Source organism: Lepus europaeus, chromosome 15, assembly GCF_033115175.1.
Source record: "Lepus europaeus isolate LE1 chromosome 15, mLepTim1.pri, whole genome shotgun sequence".
Taxonomy (NCBI): Eukaryota; Metazoa; Chordata; class Mammalia; order Lagomorpha; family Leporidae; genus Lepus; species Lepus europaeus.
The window spans coordinates 29,727,263-29,748,803 of NC_084841.1; the positions used below are offsets into that span (position 1 = coordinate 29,727,263).

At 44.2% G+C, this 21,541-nt stretch overlaps 1 protein-coding gene across 7 annotated transcripts in view; it reads right to left on the reverse strand.

The window, feature by feature from the left end:
• CPLANE1 (ciliogenesis and planar polarity effector complex subunit 1) overlaps window positions 1-21,541 on the reverse strand; it is a 137,380-nt gene that overhangs the window by 17,205 nt on the left and 98,634 nt on the right. For 6 of the 7 annotated variants that reach the window (XM_062212626.1, XM_062212627.1, XM_062212623.1 and 3 more), the window contains 8 exons: window positions 20,028-20,115; window positions 17,869-18,027; window positions 15,882-15,920; window positions 12,234-12,264; window positions 11,610-11,741; window positions 7,809-7,974; window positions 1,397-1,455; window positions 971-1,138 (listed from right to left, as the gene is read on the reverse strand). In XM_062212626.1, the coding sequence (XP_062068610.1) occupies window positions 971-1,138; window positions 1,397-1,455; window positions 7,809-7,974; window positions 11,610-11,741; window positions 12,234-12,264; window positions 15,882-15,920; window positions 17,869-18,027; window positions 20,028-20,115 (842 nt within the window). The remainder of the gene's footprint in view (window positions 1-970; window positions 1,139-1,396; window positions 1,456-7,808; window positions 7,975-11,609; window positions 11,742-12,233; window positions 12,265-15,881; window positions 15,921-17,868; window positions 18,028-20,027; window positions 20,116-21,541) is intronic. The other variant, XM_062212624.1, reaches the window with a different exon arrangement.

A 21,541-nucleotide genomic window follows, 5' to 3' on the forward strand; every position in this document is an offset into this window, starting at 1 on the left:
GAAGAGGAGCAGCTGGGAATAGAACCAGCACCCGTATGGGATGCTGGTGTCACAGGCAGAGGATTAGCCTACTGCGCCATGGCACCAGCCCCTCCAATTTTTTTAAATTGACACATAATTATTTATGAGTTACACTATTGATTCACGTATACACTGGTAATACTTTTCTTTAGCATCCTATGTTTAATAATTCCTGCCTAATAGACTATATCCAAGCCCCCTGAAAGTAAAATACGTAATGATATCTGTAACTGAGTGAGAGAGTAACTAGGCAGTGTGAGGAGGGAAGCAGAAGTGGTTGGCTAATGGGGACTGACTGCTTCGATGAGAGGGACAAGGACAAGAAACAAGCAGAGCAATTAGTAGGAAAATTACAGAAGCAAAACAGATATACTGAAGTGCTTTATTATAGCTTAGGTAGAAAATTAATACCATTTTTGCCTGTTTCCTTAATAATTCTATAAACTTACAAAAACCTCATATTTATGGGGCTATTTTTTCTGTCATCGTAACTCTAAACAAGTTAGATGCAAATAAAGAGAACTTGGTCACAAAGTACATTTCTTCTGGCTGGCACCGCAGCTCACTTGGCTAATCCTCTGCCTGCGGCACTAGCACCCCGGGTTCTAGTCCCGGTCGGGGCACTGGATTCTGTTTTGGTTGCTCCTCTTCCAGTCCAGCTCTCTGCTGTGGCCTGGGAGGGCAGTGGAGGATGGCCCAAGTGTTTGGACTCTGCACACGCCAGGAGGAAGCACCTGGCTCCTGGCTTCGGATTGGCACAGCGCTGGCTGTAGCAGCCATTTGGGGGGGGTGAACCAACGGAAGGAAGACTTTTCTCTCTGTCTCTCTCTCTCACTGTCTAACTCTGCCTGTAAAAAACAAAAACAAAAACAAAACAAAAAAAAAAACAAAGTACATTTCTTCTGCTCAGGGCTAACTACTCCCAAATGACATGACAACCTTGTCTTACCTTCTTGGAGAAGGGCAGTGTTGCCATCTGGGAGACTGAACAGTGCTGGGTTTGGAAGGCAATGGTTTCTGTGTGGGTCCTGGTAGTTGAGCTGATTCAGATAACAGTTCATTCATTAGACTGTACGCCTGTGAGATTCGACGACTGTAGTGGTCACACAGCAGCAATCTTTAAACAAACAGACACCATTTACTGAAACAGTCGCTTTCAGTTGCTATTTCGAGAGGAAACAGTGCCTAAAGAACAGGAGCATCTTGTTTTTGTTACCCGATGTTTTTCCAATTCTTTTCCTTGCAGTGATATTTCCTATAGTTTTATGTTTATCAACAAAAGGAATATCATAAAAAAACAGAATTCCTAAGGCATTACCTAGGCTGAGTGACAGTGGGCTAGAGAGAATATGAAGGGAGGAGCTACCAAACTCACCTGTCTTTTTCATGCTTCATCTTTTGTCTCAGCCGGATTTCCCTTGAAGTCATATAAAACTGCACCAGAAGTAACCAGTTAGTTCATTATTGTTTAATACGAGTATTTAAAACATTAGACATAATTTTGCTACTTAGGAAACAATGCAAAATGCCATATCTGCTGAAACTTCATAACCTAGCTAGCACAAAACATGAAAATGTTAAAACATGGAAATTCAAATAAAATCCAGTTTCATAAATGGAATATAAAGTATATATGCAGAAGGGAAGCAAGTTACCAGCTGAATGAAAATTTAAAAAAAAGGAACATTTTAGGAGCAGAGATCCCTATCTGTTATACTCAATCTTGTGATTAATCTCACCAAGAGCTTGCTTGAAAAAGTAGAAATGAGGCCAGCGCCGCGGCTCAACAGGCTAATCCTCCGCCTTGCGGCGCCGGCACACCAGGTTCTAGTCCCGGTCGGGGCACCGATCCTGTCCCGGTTGCCCCTCTTCCAGGCCAGCTCTCTGCTGTGGCCAGGGAGTGCAGTGGAGGATGGCCCAAGTGCTTGGGCCCTGCACCCCATGGGAGACCAGGAGAAGCACCTGGCTCCTGCCATCGGAACAGCGCGGTGCGCCGGCCGCAGCGCGCTACCGTGGCGGCCATTAGAGGGTGAACCAACGGCAAAGGAAGACCTTTCTCTCTGTCTCTCTCTCTCTCACTGTCCACTCTGCCTGTCAAAAAAAAAAAAAAAAGAAAAGAAAAGAAAAGAAAAAGTAGAAATGAGTCAGACATTTAAAATCATCATTTTTGGGGCCAGTGTTGCAGTATAGCAGGTAAGGCCACCGGCCTGCAACACGAGCATCCTATAGGGGCGCCAGGTTCAAGTCCTGCTGCTCTACTTCCAATCTAGTTCCCTGCTAATTCACACAGTAAAAGCAGCAGAGGATGGCCCAAGTGCTTAAGCCCCTGCACCTACGTGGGAGACCAGGAGGACGGTCCTGGCTCCTGACTTCCGCCTAGCCTAGCCCCAATCATTGCAGACATTTGGGGAGTGAACCAGTGGATGGAAGATTGTAATGTCTCTCCCTCTCTCTCTGTGTACTCTGCCTTCAAATAAATAAAATCTTTTAAAAATAAAATCACCATTTTGATGCTTCAAAAAGTGCTACATCCACTGTAGCCTGTAAACTCTTCAAAAATGTATGCCCCAGAAGGCAAATAGACAAACATCTATTATATGCATCTCATGCCCCCAAATTATTGTTGTTACATGTAAGATTAAATCTTTTTGTACACAATTACATATAAAAAAATTGGCCACCCAAAGGTAAATTAGCTTTCTTGACGTCATCTACGGTAGTATCTATAACAAATTAATCTTAATGATTTCTGATCGAAATTCAAATGAAAGGCCGGCGCCGTGGCTTAACAGGCTAATCCTCCGCCTGCGGCGCCGGCACACCGGGTTCTAGTCCTGGTTGGGGCGCCGGATTCTATCCCTGTTGCCCCTCTTCCAGGCCAGCTCTCTGCTATAGCCCGGGAGTGCAGTGGAGGATGGCCCAAGTGCTTGGGCCCTGCACCCACGTGAGAGACCAGGAGAAGCACCTGGCTCCTGGCTTTGGATCAGCGCGATGCGCAGGCCGCAGCGGCCATTGGAGGGTGAACCAACGGCAAAAAGGAAGACCTTTCTCTCTCTCTCTCTCTCTCCCTACTATCCACTCTGCCTGTCAAAAAAAAAAAAAAAAAAAAAAAAGAAAGAAATTCAAATGAAAATTTTAATTATATTAACCCCTTTTTAATCCTATACTTGTAATCAAGTAGGAACTAAAAACTAAGAAATGTGCTTATAATTGTGAATAAGATATTGCAAACACTATGCCCTCATAGCTAATTTTTTCTAAATTTGGACACAACTCTAAACATCTTTTTATATAAAAAATAATTTATTTTATTTGAAAGGCAGAATTAGAGAAAGAGAGAGAGAGATTTTCTATCAGGTGATTCACTCCCCAAATGGCTGCAACAGCCAGGGCTGGGCCAGGCTGAAGCTAAGAGCCAGGAGCTTCATCTGGGTCTCCCATGTGGGTGCAGCAGCCCAAGTACTTGGGCCATCCTCCATTGCTTTCCCAAGCACATTAGCAGAAACCTGAATCAGAAGTGGACCAGTCAGGACTCAAACCAGTGCCCATGTGGGATGCTGGTACTTCAGTTGATGGCTTAACTTGGTAATGCCGGCCCCAATTCTAACCGTTTTGAAAGTGATGTTACCATGGAGAGGGAACATACACACACTTTAGCATTGTGGTTATATATCACAGTAGTCCCAAAGGTCACTATCATTTCCCTAAAGCTATCCAAAAAATATATTAACAACATGCTTTTTCCAAGAAAATCACACACTTTAGACAACAGTTCAATTATTTCTGCATGATTTGGTATTTAAATGGCATAGCCTTAGCTGAAAAATTCTTACACAACGTGTTCTTTTACAAATGACAAGAGAATATATATATATATATATATATATATATATATATATTTTTTTTTTTTAAGATTTCTTTATTTACTTGAGAGGCAGAGTTATAGAGAGAGAGGGGGGAGAGACAGAGAGAGAGGTCTTCCATCTGATGGTTCACTCCCCAGATAGCTGCAATGGCCAGAGCTGGTCCGATCTGAAGCCAGGAGCCAGGAGCTTCTTCCACATGGGTACAGAGGCCCAAGGACTTGGGCCATCTGCTGCTGCTTTCCCAGCCCATAGCACAGAGCTGAATCCGAAGAGGAGCAGCCAGGATACAAACCGGCACCCATATGGGATGCTGGCACCGCAGGTAGAGGCTCAGTCCACTATGCCACAGTGCTGGCCCTGTTATTATCTGTGTCTGGTTTATTTCATTTAACATAATAGCATCCAGTTTCATCCATTTTGCTAAGAATGTTAGGATTTCATTCTTTTTTATATCTGAACAGTATTCCATCATATGTTTATATACCACATTTTTTTCCTTTACTCTATTGATCACAAATGTTGACTGCTGTGAATAGCACTGTAATGAACATGGCAATGCATGTTTGCTACGCTGATTTCCTTTCCATTGGGTATATATCTGGCTTTCTCATCTGTGGAAGTTTAAAAAAATTAAACTTGGAATAGTGTTTAGTAAAGGCTGGGAAGGGTGGGAGAGATATTAGATAGAAGGAAATTTTAGTGTTCCACAGTACCAAGAGCTGAGTATAATTCACAATATACACTGTATAAAGAACAGGAAGAGAGGAGTTGTTAGGCTCCAGACACAAAAACAGGATAGTTGGTTGGATCAATTTACACTATACATATGGGAAACACTGGGCTTATATCATGAAAATACATTAAGGGGCCGGCACTGTGGCGTAGCGGGTTAACACCCTTGCCTGAAGTGCCAGCATCCCATATGTGCACCAGTTTGAGACCTGGCTGCTCCTCTTCCATCTCTCTGCTATGGCCTGGGAAAGCAGTAGAATATGGCCCAACTCCTTGGACCCCTGCACCTGCATGGGAGACCCAGAGGAGTCTCCTGGTTCCTGGCTCCTGGCTTTGGATTGGCGCAGCTCCAGCTGTTGTGGCCAACTGGGGAGTGAACCAGTGGATGGAAGACCTCTCTCTCTGCCTCTTCTCTCTCTGTGTAACTCTTAGGAAGGAAAGAAGGAAAGCAGGGAGGGAGCGAGGGAGCAAGGGAGGGAGGAAATACGTTAAGCATGGTGGGGCAGCTGTTCAGTGCAGTCATCAAGAACTGGTTTGGGATGCCTGCCTTCCCTATCAGAGTGCTTGGTGCACGTCCCTCCTCCATTTCTGACCTAGCGTCCTGCTGATGCGCACTGTGAGACGCAGCAAGCACGTCATCGCTGCCAACAACACAGCTTGGGTTCCTGACTCCTGGCTTCAGCCTGGCCCAGCCCTGGTTGTTGGGGAGTGAACCAGTGGATGGAAGACCTCTTTGTGTCTGTCTCTTTGTCACTGTCCGTGTGTGTGTGTGTTTTTCTCTCTCCATTTCAAATACAATGACAATATTTTTTAAATGTACAACTACTACATGTTAATCAAAAAACATTAAAAATAATGTGTTCTAATGAGGCTGAAAAAAATGAAGCATTTTATTTCATTTTAGATTAAACAAAGATAAAAATATATATATATAACCTAAATTAATTTTCATACTAATATGATTATCAAAGTAACACTGCATTTTTTTTTTCACTTTTTGAAGAAAAAAAATCTGACATAGCCACAGTGATGCCTATATTCAGGGCTCAGAAAATGAACACTGAGTGTTTAAAAGGCAGTTAAAGGGTGGATGTTTGACACAGCAGTTAGGATACACCACTTGGGAAGTCCTGAATTCAACTCAGCACTCTGCTTCTGATCCAGCTTCCTGTTGCTGTGCAACTTGGGAGGCAGCAGGGTCTCTAACACCCTTATCAGAGACCTGGATTGAGTTTCAGGCTCCTGGCTTCAGCCTGGCCCAACTCCAGCTGTTTTGGGCATTTGGGGAGTGAACTAGTAGATGAAAGAGTTCTCTGTCTCTAGGGCTGGCACTGTGGTGCAGCAGGTTAAGCCATGGCTTGAAATGCTGGCATCCCATATGGGTGCCGGTTCAAGTCTTGGCTGCTCCACTTCTGTTCCAGCTCCCCTGGAACATGCATCCGGGAAAGCAGTGGAAGATGGCCCAAGTCCTTGGGCTGCTGCACCCACATGGGAGATACAGAAGAAGCTCCTGGCTTCAGCCTGGCCCAGCCCTGGCCATTGCAGCTATTTGGAGTGTGAACCAGAAGATGAAAGATAGCTCTCTCTTTGTCTCTCCTTCCCTCTCTCTGATCTCTGCCTAGCAAACTTAAAATAAGTAAATCTAAAAAAAAAAAGTTATCTTCTTTTCAAATAAAATGACCAAAAAAGGGGGGCAGTTAAGAAAAAGGGGCCAGCGCTATGGCACAGTGGGTAAAGCCATCACTTGTGACACTGGCCATCTCATAAGGGTGCTGGTTCATGTCCCGGCTGCTCTACTTCTGATCCACCCCTCTGTAATGGCCTGGGGGCCCATTGTCGGGGCCCCTGCCACCCTTGTGGGAGACCCTGTGAAATTCTTGGCTCTTGGCTTCAGCCTAGCCTAGCATGGCCATTGAGGCCATCTGGGGAGTGAGCCAGCAGATGGGAAGACTTCTCTTTTCCCCCAATACCCTGTAACTCTGACTTCCTAAATAAATAAGAGAGCGAAAGAAAGAAAAGAAAAAAAAGGAAAAAGAGCAAAGAAAAGAAAAAATAAAAGCAAAACAAGGGCCAATATATTGTGGCAGCACTCGGCTAAATCGCCTGTGACAGCAGCAGCATCCCATATCAGAGTGCTAGGTCGAGTCCTGGCTACTCTACTCCTGATTCCTCTTTCTGTTAATGCTCCTGGGAAAGCAGTGGCCAGTAGTCCAACTGCTTGGGCCCCGCGACCTATGTGGGAGACACGAATGGTGTTCTGAGCTCCTGGCTTCAGCCTGGCCCAATCCTGGCTGTTGTGGCCATTTGGACAATGAACCAGAGAATGAAACATCTCTCTAACTCTATCTTCCAAATAAAATAAATCTTTTTTTTTTTTTTTTTTTTTTTGACAGGCAGAGTGGACAGTGAGAGAGAGAGAGAGACAGAGAGAAAGGTCTTCCTTTGCCGTTGGTTCACCCTCTAATGGCCGCCGCGGTAGCGCGCTGCGGCCGGCGCACCGCGCTGTTCCGATGGCAGGAGCCAGGTGCTTCTCCTGGTCTCCCATGGGGTGCAGGGCCCAAGCACTTGGGCCATCCTCCACTGCACTCCCTGGCCACAGCAGAGAGCTGGCCTGGAAGAGGGGCAACCGGGACAGGATCGGTGCCCCGACCGGGACTAGAACCCGGTGTGCCGGCGCCGCAAGGCGGAGGATTAGCCTGTTGAGCCACGGCGCCGGCAAAAAATAAATCTTAAAAAAAAGAAAAACAACCTCACACACACATTAGCCACTGTCTGCAGGTACAAGATTAGACCATATTAAAAAAATTCTTCATATATAAATTAATGTAGAAAATCAAATTTTAAAACAGCTTTCATATGCACAAAGCTGTTCAGCTGCCCCTAACTCTCACCAAAAATTACAAAGAACAACTCCAACTGGTCACCTACTCACTCAACTTCCTGGTTAAAATGCTAGAGCCATAATGAGCCTGGAGGAGAAAACAAGTATTTAAGCTAGTTCAAGCAAAAGTGGTTTGTACAGTATCCTGCTACATTTTCTGAAGTTTCTTAATTTTTCCTGTGTTAAGTAAACAGCGACTTCTAAACAAATAAAATTTATTCAAATTACAGTCCTCTTTCTCTTGACTATTTGACATGATAAAACTACACAGTCTGTGGTAATTCCACTCCCGGACGCGGCGGACTTACCGGATTGCTTCTGGGGCAGAAAGGCTCATGTTCTTGCCCTCTCTTTTCTGCCAGCTGATGTAAGTACTCCGCCATTCTTTCTTTCCGCTTTCTTTTCATCCACACTTGAATCTCTCTCCTCTCTCTCTCAGTTCTTTGTGGACCCCTGCCAGAGCAACGCTGAATCCTGAGAAACAGAACAAGGTTTCGTTTACTTTTCCATTTTCATGCAGATGGGAAGCATCAGGACTGACCACTACGTACTTCCCCTGCTCTAGGCAGTTCGCTAAATCTGCTCCCTGAAATCCGCTGAAAAGGGACTCAGAACGATCAACTCCCCTATACATTTGCTTTAAGCTCTTTTCTCTTTAAACTCTCTATGGAACTTTTAAGAATTACTTATTTACTTATTTGAAAGGCAGAATGAGAGGAGGAGGAGAGACAGAGAGGGAGATCTTCCATCTGCTAGTGAATCCCTGAATGGTCCGAACAGCCAGGGCCGGGTGAGGCTGAAGTCAAGAACTCCATCTGGGCCTCCCACGTGGGTGGCAGAGACCCAAGCACTTGGGTGCACTTGCCATCCTCTTGCCCAGGCATCCAGCTTGCCCAGGCACATTAGCAGGAACCTGGCTGAGGACGCAGAGAAGCTGGGACTGCACCACAAGCCTGGATTTGAACTCTCACACAATTGTGGTCTCCTACATGGCTCTACTCTGCTTACTATTTCACTATTACAGTCCTAATGGTTTTCTTTTAGACTTTCTTATCTATAATCTATACTCTAGACTCCATCACTTCCAGAACTTGTAACATAGAGGGAACTGTTCTGGATCTCCCCAGCTCCTGCTCGGTTTCATGTCCCACGTTCACAGTCCAGCCAAGTCAATGACCAGGCATGGCAGGAACGGTTGGGTTGGCCCATTCCTGCAGGACACGGGTGACTCTGGGTGACTCTGCCCTCCTGGAACTCTGTCTCCCTAACCTTCTTTTCTTCCCTCTCTCCTTAACAAGAAGGCCTCAGATCTTCATTGTGGTCTAATGTCTGAGCTGAATCATGGCCGGCCCCCCGCCATGAGTTTCTACAGATCTCTTAGGATACAGCTCAAACTCTGGTGAAGTACCGCCTTTGACTCTCCTCCCCTGAACCCCTTCAGCACACTGACATAACTTGGTCATACATTTCTGTCTCCAATCAAGAGTAGAAAACAAATTTTGTTATTTATCACTCTTGACATTTTTTTTCCCAAAGACTTACTTATTTGAAAGGCAGAGTTACAGAGAGGTCTTCCATCCACTGGTTCACTCCCCAGATGGCACCAAAAGCTGGTGCTGGGCCAAGTGGCAGCCAGGAGCCAGGAGCTTCTTCTAGGTCTCCCACAGGGGTACAGGTCCCAAGCACTTAGGCCATCCATCCTCTGCTGCTTTCCCAGGCCATAGCAGAGAGCTGGATTGGAAGTGGAGCAGCTGAGACTCAAAGACAGCACCCATATGGGATGCCAGCCTGTAGGCAGTGGCTTTACCTGCTGTACCACAGTGCCAGCCCCAACTTTTGACATTTAATAGACTGATAATGTAATATTTATGTCATTAACTTAAAAACAGCAGAAAGAAACTGGTGCTATGGCACAGGTTAAGTCAATATTCATCTCTCTCTCTCCCCCCTCTCTCCAATTCTGCCTTTCAAATAAATCAATCTTTAAAAAAATATTAAAGGTAATTAAATGTGCTAGTTTAGGAAGTTAGGGTTTACAATGTCTTGTTTTAAGGCCATAATATAGCAGATAAAGTCCACTAAATAAATAATCTTTCTTTTTTTCGGAGGGGTGTAGACTGTTTTCTGGTCACAGCCTTTAAAGTCTGATTATAACACTATTTTTACTGAGGCAGTAAGTGGAACCAAGCTAGGAAATAAAGAAGTATAGCTGCTCCTTGTAAAGCTGACTCTAGAAATAAAGTCAACAAGTGAGGCTGTGGCGTAGCAGGTTAAGCCACCACCCAAGATGCTGGCATCCCACATGGGTACCAGTGGGGGACCCAGCTTCTCTACTTTGTTTTTTTTATTAATACTCCAACCTTTATTTAAAACTCATGTGCAACTTGGCATTTTCCACTAGTTTGGGGAGCAGAACCCTTCACTAGCTTTACAAACTTTTGCTTAGGTGCTGCCTGTATAGGAGCTTTAGCAGCAGCCACTGCTGTCTTTCTAGATGCCTGCTTAGTTTTTCTGGTTCCTTGGCAGCCCTGCTGGCTTGTTCTCATTGAGTCTGACTTCAGGTTTCTAACTTCTCTTGGCCGTTATATCAACAAGAAATGCACCAGTGATGGCCTCTGGAATCTGACTGCACGGCGAGTTCTTTTCTTTTGGATTTCTTCCGGCTGCCCCTTTTATTTTCTTCTGTAGAGGACAGTCCAGTTTATCTGCCAAGGATTCCTCTTGGAAAGAAACTCAGACTCGCATTCTGTGTTAAGAAATGAGAACACCTTCCCATCAGTCCTCGTGGCGCCTCCCGTGGCTGGGATCGATCGTGCACCCACTGCAGCTGTACAGCTCAACCTTCACGGCAGCGGCTCCCCAGCAAGGAGAAAGATGGCAAAGGCTGCTCCCCTCCTGATCCAGCTCCCTGTAAGTGCACCTGGGAAAGCAGTGGAAGTTGGCCAAGTGGTTGGGCCCCTGACACCCATATGGGAGATCCAGAAGGACTTCCAGGCTCCTGGCTTCAGCCTGGCCCAGCCGTGACTACTGGAGACACTTGGGGCGCAAACCAATGGATAAGAGATCTCTGTCTCTCCCTCTCTCTGCCTTCCAAATAAAGGCAGGGAGGCAGCAGGCAGGCAGCAGGCAGGCAGGGCTGGAAGGCGAAGAGAAGGGAACTAAAGGGAAGGGGAGGGGAGGGGAGGAAGGAGAGGAGTAGAGGAGGGAGGAGATTAAATGTATGACAGAGTGTTGAGACCCTGGAAAAACTCACTGAATACAATGTGCTATACTGAATAAACCAGTTATGTAATGTTGGGGGAGAGGGGCAAATGACACATACACATCACAAAAACTAGTGATGAAGAAAAAATATATTCTAGAATAGCTTCAAATTTGTTTCATGAAAACCACATTAAAAATGTCCAATTCTGGCTGGCGCCGTGGCTTAACAGGCTAATTCTCTGCCTTGTGGCGCCAGCACACCGGGTTCTAGTCCCTGTTGGGGCGCCGGATTCTGTCCCGGTTGCCCCTCTTCCGGGCCAGCTCTCTGCTATGGCCCGGGAAGGCAGTGGAGGATGGCCCAAGTGCTTGGGCCCTGCACCCACATGGGATACCAGGAGAAGCACCTGGCTCCTGGCTTCGGATCAGCGCGATGCGCCGGCCGCAGCGGCCATTGGAGGGTGAACCAACGGCAAAAAGGAAGACCTTTCTCTCTGTCTCTCTCTCTCACTATCCACTCTGCCTGTCAAAAAAAAAAAAAAAAAAAAAAAAAAGTCCAATTCTGAACATTTTTGAAACACCAATATTTTCAATGGGTTAAAAGTGAATTCTTGGGGTGGACATTTAATCACCATTAGCTGGCCACGTCTTGCTTCACAGACCCAAGATTGATTCCTGCTCTGGTCTAACCAGGTTCCTGCCACACACTTGGGTGACCTGAACAGAGTTCCTGGGCTCCCAGCTTCAGCTCAGTGTAGCCCCAGCTGTTGCAGGTATTTGGGGAATGAACCAGTAGATGGGAGCGCTCGCTCTCTCCCTCTGTGTGTGTGTGTGTGTGTGTGTCTACCTGTCCCTCTCTCTCTGCCTCTAAGAAGAAAAAAAAAAAAAACGATTTTTTCAAAGTTTACCTGGAGATACTCTTAGCTTGTTGTTCTGTTAAGCCAAGCTCTTCACTGGAAACTCCACCGCCGGTTATCAGATCATCAATAATGTCTGCAATGTCAGTCAGGCCGGCCATCTGGAGCGCATCAACGGAAGCACTGCATTTGCAAATGTAATTTGAGAAACATAAATCAGCATCCACAACGTAATGAAACAACACTAAACGTGGGAAACTACGCCTTTCAAGAGTACCTGGACACAAAATGAGAAACACGTACCTACTGTTTCTGATATACTAATTTCTAGTATTCTAGGCTTTTCTAGATGAAAAGCCTAGTCCACAACCAATGACTTGGCAAAAGCTTTATAAAAGGCAAACTCTTAAGGACCAAGAAAAAAGTCTGCAGATTTTGCTGCTGAAGGTCAATACACATTTAGTGAAGGGAAATGTAGCAAATGGAGTCTATAGTCTGTGTTAAAATAGAAAGGTATGTAACAATTTTCAGTTCTCAGTGGGAATTTATTACATTTCTTTAAACCATGCAAAGATGTATACTTTAAGAGTTCACATATATATTAGCAAAATTCCTAGAACATATATTTTTACCCAAATTTAATTAAAATCAAGAATTAGCTTTTAAAATATTTACCTTTCAAATAATTCATCACTGTTATTCACACCTTGAAGAAAGAAATGTTATTAATAAAAATTTCAGGTCTTTTTTTGTTTCAATCAGTAATCTCATATACAAATCATATACTCAGAAAAAGAAATATTTTTAAATCTCTTTTGCTTTAAATATACACATGTTTGTCCTCCTCTTGAATACGCTGTTTGGTACTAAGCATTGCCTGTATTACAGGATTGCTTCCTAGAATCTTGAGTATTCTGTGGAATATTTTTCAGAGTACAACTCCTCTTTCTTTAGTACACAGATTTTTTATTTTATCCTTTAACTTTAGCTCTCACATATGAGGGAGACATAAGGTATTTGTCTTTCTGGGTTCAGCTTTTCATTCTTCATTCAACATGATATCCTTCAGTTGCATCTTTGGTACATGGTGTGGAATACCGGAATGCAACTGACTTTAAAACAAAACAGTGGCCGGCGCCATGGCTCAATAGGCTAATCCTCCACCTTGCGGCGCCAGCACACCGGGTTCTAGTCCCGGTCGGGGCGCTGGATTCTGTCCCGGTTGCCCCTCTTCCAGGCCAGCTCTCTGCTGTGGCCTGGGAGTGCAGTGGAGGATGGCCCAAGCCCTTGGGCCCTGCACCCCATGGGAGGCCAAGATAAGCACCTGGCTCCTGCCTTCAGATCAGCGCGGTGCACCCGCTGCAGCGCGCTGGGCGCGGCGGCCATTGGAGGGTGAACCAATGGCAAAGGAAGACCTTTATGTCTCTCTCACTGTCCACTCTGCCTGTCAAAAAAAAAACCCAAAAACCAAAACCAAAAACACACACACAAAAAAACAAAACAGTAACAACAAAAACCCTCTAGTAATCTGAAAGTAATACCTTTTGGAAGATATCTAATTTAAATCTAAGAAGCAAATTAGTTGAAAGAACAGAAACTAAGGAATGACTTCTTTAAACCTTGTTCAATGTTAACTACATGTCTTTAAAACAAACAATTTATTAAATCTTCTATAAGTTTACCTGGGAAAGACAAGTTAACACAGGGACTTCCTGCACAAGTTCTTAACCAAAATCAGCAAGCTTTATTCCTTGATTACCACAATTCCTTATTTTTCATTTCAAACAGTGATACTCAACCCCATCATCTATTTAACTTGCCAGAAGTGGCCCCCAGAATAAATCCATTCTCAGTGAGTGTTTCCAAGTATTACGACTTCAGAAGAATGTGCTAAAAAATGGAAGTTAAGGGCTAGCGTTGCAGCACAGCAGGTTAAGCTACCACTTGTGACACCAGCATCCTACACCAGAATACCAGCTCAAGCCCCAGCTGCTCCGCTTCCAATCCAACTGCCTCCTGGGAAAAGAGCAGAAGCTGGCACAAGTACTTGGGCTCCTGGCTTCCGCCTGACCCAGCATGGCTACTGAGGTCATCTGGGGAGTGAAACAGTGGATGGAAGATCTCTCCTTGTTTCTCTATCACTCTGCCATTCCAATAAACAAAATGATTTTTTTTAAAAAGGAAGTTAATTGCAAAAGAAGAAAACTAAGCTATGTATGATCATTAAAGCAAGGGAATAGCAACATAACTTTCCAAAATGCTAACTTTCAAGAAACAAGTGAATTTTGCACTTTGTTTTAAAAAAATATAAATAGGATTTCTTAGTTTATAATCAGACACTGAGTATTAGAGAAAAACATTGTACCTCATCCATTTTTTTTAAAGATTTATTTATTTATTTGAAAGAGTTACACAGGGAGAGAAAGAAAGGCAGAGAAAGAGAGAGTGAGACAGAGAGAAAGTCTTCCATCTGCTGGTTCACTCCCCTGATGGCCACAACGGTCAAAGCTATGCCGACCCGAAGCCAGGAGCCTCTTTTGGGGTGCAGGGGCCCAAGGACTTGAGCCATCCTCTACTGTTTTCCCAGGCCATAGCAGAGAGCTGGATCGGAAGTGGAGCAGCCGGAACTCAAATTGGTACCCATATAGGGTGCCAACACTGCAGGAGGCGGCTTTACCCACTATGCCACAGTGCCAGCCCCACCTCATACATTTTTACATGCGTTATGACATCTATGGATAGTTTTCCTTCTTTTTACTTGCACCCTAATTAAGGAAGCTAGTACAATCCTGAAAGCATCATCTTCTTAACCTGGTTCTTTTAATTTCTCTTCTCATAGTAACTTTTGTTTGCCTTAAACATTAAAAAGAGTTTGTACTAATCCCCATTCTGAAATAATCTTTGACTTTATCCCCTTATGTTCTCTCTCTTTTCTACTTCCTTCAGTGTCAGATTTTTTTTTTAAGGTTGTATTTATTTGAAAGGCAGAGCCCCTCAGGGGCTGGCGTTGTGGTGTAGCGGATAAAGCCACCACCTGCAACATCAACGTCCTATAGGGGCAATGGTTTGAGTCCTGGCTGCTCCACTTCTGATCCAGCTTCCTGCTAATGGCCGGGGGAAAGCAGTGGAAGATGGCCCAAGTGTTTGGGACCCTGCCACCCACATGGGGGGTCCTAAATAAAGGACTTCAGCCTGGTCCAGCCTTGGCTGTTGTGGCCATCTGAGGAGTGAACCAGTAGATGGAAGATTTCTCTTTCTCTAATTATTCCAAATAAATAACCTTAGGGAGAAAAAAAAAAAAAAAAAAAGGCGCAACGACAAAGAGGGAGAGACTGAGATATCTTCTATCTGCTGGTTCACTCCCCCAAATGGCTGCAACAGCTCAGGCTGGACCAGGACAAAGCCAGGAGCCTGGTTATCCTGCGTGGGCTGCAGAGAGGCCCAAATACTGTGCTGTTTTCCAGTCATATTAGCAGTGAGCAAGACTGGAAACAGAATAGCTGGGACTCAAAATGGCGCTCCAATATGGGATGCCAATGTCACAAGTGGTGGCTTAACCTGCTGCACCACAATGCAGACCCCTTTTGTCGGAATCGTTAGGCAATTTATACTTAAAGCTTCCTGAACCTATTTTTGTCTCCAACCATCTATACTTTTGAGAGAGTAGAAAGCCCTTTAAACTCATTCCTCATTCCTGACTCTCACGGCTCATGAAACTGTCACTTTTTCTTGCAGTTCTTTTCAGAGACTCTGCGCACCCATCCCACTGAGGAGGCTCTTCTTGCTCTCTAATGGGTAACACTTCACAGGTCGGTCTCTGAGATTTTCCGTTCTTCCTTCTTGCTTGCAAGCAAATGTCACATCCATGTTCCACTTCTTCATCTACAATTGCAGCCTATCTGTGCCCACTCATCTAGGTTGGTATCTCCTTAAACTGTTACATCTGGCTTCAAATTGCTCTATAGTTTGACATCATACTTAGTCATCCTTTGCTACTACCATCTGGCAATTCTTTTTTTTTTATTATTATTTTTTTAAAGATTTAGGGCCGGCGCCGTGGCTCAATAGGCTAATAATCCTCCGCCTAGCGGCGCCGGCACACTGGGTCCTAGTCCCGGTCCGGGCACCGGATTCTGTCCCGGTTGCCCCTCTTCCAGGCCAACTCTCTGCTATGCCCAGGAGTGCAGTGGAGGATGGCCCAAGTGCTTGGGCCCTGCACCTGCATGGGAGACCAGGAGGAAGCACCTGGCTCCTGGCTTCGGATCAGTGTGGTGCGCCCGCCGCGGCAGCCATTGAAGGGTGAACCAACGGCAAAAGGAATACCTTTCTCTCTGTCTGTCTCTCTCTCACTGTCCACTCTGCCTGTCAAAAAAAAAAAAGATTTATTTATTTACTTGAAAGAGTTACACAGAGAGAGAAGGAGAGGCAGAGAGAGAAAGAGAGTCTTCCATCTGCTGGTTCACTTCCCAATTGTCCTCAATGGCCAGAGCTGTGCTGATCCGAAGCCAGGAGCCAGGAGCTTCTTCCAGGTCTCCCATGTGGGTTCAGGGGCCATCATCTACTGCTTTCCCAGGCCATAGCAGAGAGCTGGATTGGAAGTGGAGCAGCCAGGACTCAAACCGGCACCCATATGGAATGCCGGCACTGCAGGCAACACTATGCCACAGCACCAGCCCCCTGGCAATTCTTAACAGCTATTTATTTTCTCCTCTTTTATCCAGTCACTGACAGCACCAGCTATTTATTCAGAATATCTCGTTTCTTCTCCTTTCCCACAACCCTTCGCAGGCCCTCACTATTCACAGGTCAGACTGAGTTAAAAGCCTACTAACTGGTCTGTGTCCCCACATAGTCTACTCTTCCTCAAAGCTTCCTCCATCTCTGTTCAGCACGATTCCGAAGTACAAAACGCTGTAAAATCCTCAGATGCAACTGGAACTACTATCACCTAGCCTCACGAGTCCTGTTTAACTTCATTTGTCAACCCTCCCCCAGGGGAGGGAAGAGGAAAACTTCCAGTAACCAAGAAAACTCAGTAATGAAACAGATGCCCCGCAAGATGCTCTCCACAGCCCAGTCTCACACAGCTCAGGTGAGAGGAAATGACTGTCCCCCTGCGCTGATGACTAACACTGCAAAGGACTCAGGGAAAACAATCTGTAAGTTTTAAAGTCAGCTTCTTAATAGCTTTTATTTGAATAACAGCAATGCCATTTAAAAATAGCATTATTGGCCAGCATTGTGGCATAGTGGATTAAGCTGTGGCCTGTGATGTTGCCATCCCATCTGGATGCTGGTTCGAGCCCTGCTGCTCCACTTCTGATCCAGCTCCCTGATAATAGCCTGGGAAAGCAGTGGAGGAAGGCCGAAGTGCCTGGGCCCTGCCACCCACATGGGAGACCAGGAAGAAGTTCCTGGCTTCAGCCTGGCCCCACACTGGCCATCGTGGCCATCTGAGGAGCGAACCAAAGGATGGAAGATATTCTCTCTCTCTCTCTCTCTCTCAAAAATAGCATTCTTTACTGCTTATATTACTTTATTAATGGTGATAACATACTGTAAACACTCAGTAAAATAATTTTGATCAACCATCAACATCTGAGAGCTAAGGAAAAAATTTCCAAGCTACTGTCATTGAAATGCTGTATTTACCATGCCCTATTTCATATGACAAAATATACTCATTAGCACTAAAGAATATCACTGCTAATTTTTCCTTCCATATAAAATGGAACAAAAAGTGCTGCTAAATCTAAGTCTCAATATCTGCAATGGTAAAATGGAGATAATAAAACTAAGCCATGGGCCAAGCTTAAACTAGAATCTCTGCATATAAAAAGTGATCCGGCATAAGGAAGACCTTTCTCTCTGTCTCTCTCTCTCACTGTCCACTCTGCCTGTCAAAAAAAATTAAAAATTAAAAATTAAAAATTTAAAAAAAAAGTGATGTCTAGCACATGGCAGAGCCTCAGTAATTTGCAGCCAGTATTTTGTTTTCAAATTAAAATTCAAAGTTCTCATAATTTGCAAAGTTTAAATTTCTAAATGTTTGTGAAAATTAGACATGGTAATTCCAGTTGTTATTCTCATCTATTTAACCTTAGTTACAGAGAGATACGTGGCTGTAGTACACTTTACAATGGTGACAATATAACACACTTCTTCAGATGAATGGCTCAAGTTTTAACTTCCATGAGGTAAGTATTACACAATGGCTTCCACAAATTCTTCCTAATGTGGTCCCACTAAACACAGTTCAATAACACTGTGGTAGAAAGTATAGGTAAATAACAAAGATGAAGAACAGTACCAGGAGAAGCAGTATTCTGGCCACTGGAAAGGCTGACGGCTGAATCAGCAGAAGGAAATACACAGGTTTTCTGATGAGAATGATTTTCTGTTACTGAAAATTCAGCTTCTGAAATCTTGTCACTCTGATCTTCCCCATCCATATGAGTCAGGACATGCACTAATTCAGAACACATATTACAATTAAAAGAATACACTAGCCAAAAAAATCACATGAAAACAATTTATAATACTTCCACTGGCATCACAGATATATCAGAAGTTTGTAACATAATATTCTGATAAATTTTTACTGTATAATGAATTAATTTAATATGAAACAAAATTCTTCCATAGTAATAAAAAAACAATTTAAAAGGCATAGAAACCATACCAGAAGAACGGACAGAACGTCAAAAGAACAGATAGATTTGGAAAAAAGTACAGAAGTTTTATATGTTAAAAATATAGTCACAAAACTAAAATCATGAGGAATGGGTGAAAGAGCTAAGAGGACAGCAGAAAAGAGAACTGGCAAACTAAGAGGACAGATCCAAGATATCTGTGAGAACCCCACGGGGATAAGAGAGGGACTTATGGAGGGTGGGTCAAAGAGATAAGGGACAGAGTGAGCTCTAACAAACCTACAATGGACGGTTTGAGGAAAGAACAAAGAACGGGGTGGACACAACACTGCCAAGCATACCACGTGAAAGTTCCCATTAACCGAAGAGTCATTACTACCTCAATGGAAGATAAACACCTAGACACATTGTTTCAAAACAGCAAAATAAATCTAAAATGAGAAATCTTATGCATTCAGAGATATAAGGACATGCAATTAGACTGACTGCACATGGTGGATACTTAGTGACCAGAAATGTCAGTTGACAGGGCAGGCATCTGGTCCCATGATTAAGATGCCAGTTAAGACACCCACATCCCAAATTGGGGGTGTCCGGGCTAATACCCGCATCCACTCCTGACTCCAGCTTCCTGCTGATGTGGATCCTGGGAGACACTAGTGATGGCTCAAATAATTGGATTCTCACCAGCCATATGAGAGATCTGGATTGAGTCCCTAGTTCCTGGTGCTGGCCCCAAGACCAAGGCCACTGGGGGCACTTGGGAGGGAACCAGAAGTTCTGTCTTTCTGCTTCAAAAATTTTTTTAATAAAGAGAAAGAAATGGCAGAAGATAACTTCAAAATGGTGATGGAAAGCAGTGTTTATCCTGGAATTCTATATTCAGTTATAAGCTATCACTCAAAAATTATAGTACAATCAGTTATTTTCAAAGGCGAGAAATTTACCACTCACAGACTACATGAAAAAAATAAAGAAAATGAATATTTTAAGAAGTATCAGACAGGATGGTTTTTTGAGAACACTGAAAAAGCTGTCTTCTTTTGATCAGACTGAATAACAGAGTGCAGGCATAAACAACCAAAGATACAGTAGAAGGGCCAGCGCTGTGGCTCAGTGGGTTAACGCCCTAGCCTGCAGCGCCGGCATCCCATATGGAGTCCTGCCTGCTCCATTTCCAATTCAGCTCCCTTCTGGTATGCCTCAGAAGGCAGTGGAGGATAGCCCAAAGCTTGGGCCTCTTGCATTCACATGGGAGACCTAGGGGGAGCTCCTGGATCCTGGTTTCGGCCTGACTCAGTCCTGGCTGTTGCAGCCATTTAGGTAGTGAACAAGAGAATTGGAGATTTTTAATTTTAAATATTTCTTAAAAAAAGAGATACAGTAGAAATAAACAATATCACTCCAATCTCATCCTTTCAATAAAAAACAAAAAAACCCTTGCCTGGCCTTAACCAGAGCCTCCAGAGTCAGCTCACCTGACAACCTCAAACAGAGGCATAAGCACAAGCCCTGTGCAGCCCTCAGCTGTGTGTAACCAGTGGCTCAGAATCCACAGAAACTAAGATCCAGGCCACACTGCCTGCTTCTGGTGTCAAAGCTCGAGGAGGTTATTGGCTTCTCAGGGGGAAAAACGACCTTGAGGTGGGAGTCAATTACATTACAAAAATAACCCTAAACTAAAAATTGGGAGGCTGATGTCTTCAGTTCACATATTGAAAACTATTCCTGATTCCGGTATTCCAAGAAACAACATTATTCTTTCTGATCAACCCAACAAGGCTCAGTCCCAGCCCCTGCCACGCCCACAACAAACCTTCTTCAGAAATGCTGATGGTTTTTGAAGCTAATGGTTTTTCAATTTCAGAGCCAGGAGACAGTTCCTCATGATCCACCTGTCCAAACTGCAGAAAAAACACACACAACAAAACAACAGTTACAGATTTTATACACTGCTCGTATCAGTATCACAAATAATTTTATATAAGTTTTAAACATTTGCATTAATGCAACAAATAAAAAAAAGTGAATTAAATCCACTCTGAGCTAAATGATAGAGATCAGTGCAGAAGAGATTTTTCTTTATTTGTACCTTATATTATAAAGAATTTAAATTTTGGGGGGCCAGCGCTGTGGCGCAGTGGGTTAATCCTCCACCTGTGGTGCCAGCATCCCCTATGGGCACTGGTTCGAGTCCCGGCTGCTCTTCACATCCAGCTCTCTGCTATGGCCTGGGAAAGCAGAAGATGGCCCAAGTGCTTGGGCCTCTGAACCCACATGGGAAACCCGGAAGAAGCTCCTGGCTCCTGGCTCCGGATCGGCACAGCTCCGGCCGTTGTGGCCATTTGGTGAGTGAACCAACGGATGGAAGACCTTTCTCTCTGTCTCTCTCTCTGTCTATAACTCTACTTCTCAAATAAATAAACAGAATCTTTAAAATATAATTTGAATTTTTTTAAAGATGTATTTATTTATTTGAAAGTCAGAGTTACACAGAAAGAGAAGGAGAGGCAGAGAGAGAGAGAGAGAGAGAGAGAGGTCTTCCATCCACTGGTTCACACCACAATGGCTGGAGCTACACTGATCCGAAGCCAGGAGCTTCCTCCAGGTGTCCCACGTGGGTGCAGGGGCCCAAGGACTTGGGCCATCTTCTACTGCTTTCCCAAGCCACAGCAGAGAGCTGGATCGGAATTAGAGCATCCCATATGGGATGCTGGCACTGCAGGCAGCGGCTTTATCCGCTATGCCTTTCCTTCTCTCTATGTAACTCTGACATTCAAATAAATAAATAAATCTTTAAACAAACAAACAAAAAAAAAAAACAGAAAAAAAACCTTTCATTATAAAGAAAATTAAAATATATTATTTCAAAAAAATAATAAATATTAATTCAGAAAAAAAAAAAAAAGAGGCTCAGGAAAACAGCAGGATATAATTTGAGAACACGAAGGAACTTTGACTACCATCTCAGCAAAGGCATTTAAAAGATGAGGGAACACGGCCCTGGGGAGATTCAGTGACTTGCTTAATGGTAGAACACAGATTTCCACCCAAGTCTTCACGGCTCCTGTTTGAGTTCTAGCTACTCCACTTCCTATCCAGCTTCCTGTAATGCACCTGGAAAAGCAACAGAAGATGGCCCCAGTGCTTGGGCCCCTGCTACCCAGGTGGGAGACCCAGATGGAAATCCAGGCTCCTGGCTTCAGCCTGGCCCAGCCCTGGCAGCTGCAACCTTCTAGGGAGTAAACCAGCAGCTACTCTGTGTGTCTGCCTCTTTCTGTAACTCTGCCTTTCAAATAGAGTTAATAAATCTCTTCCTTTCAAACTGTC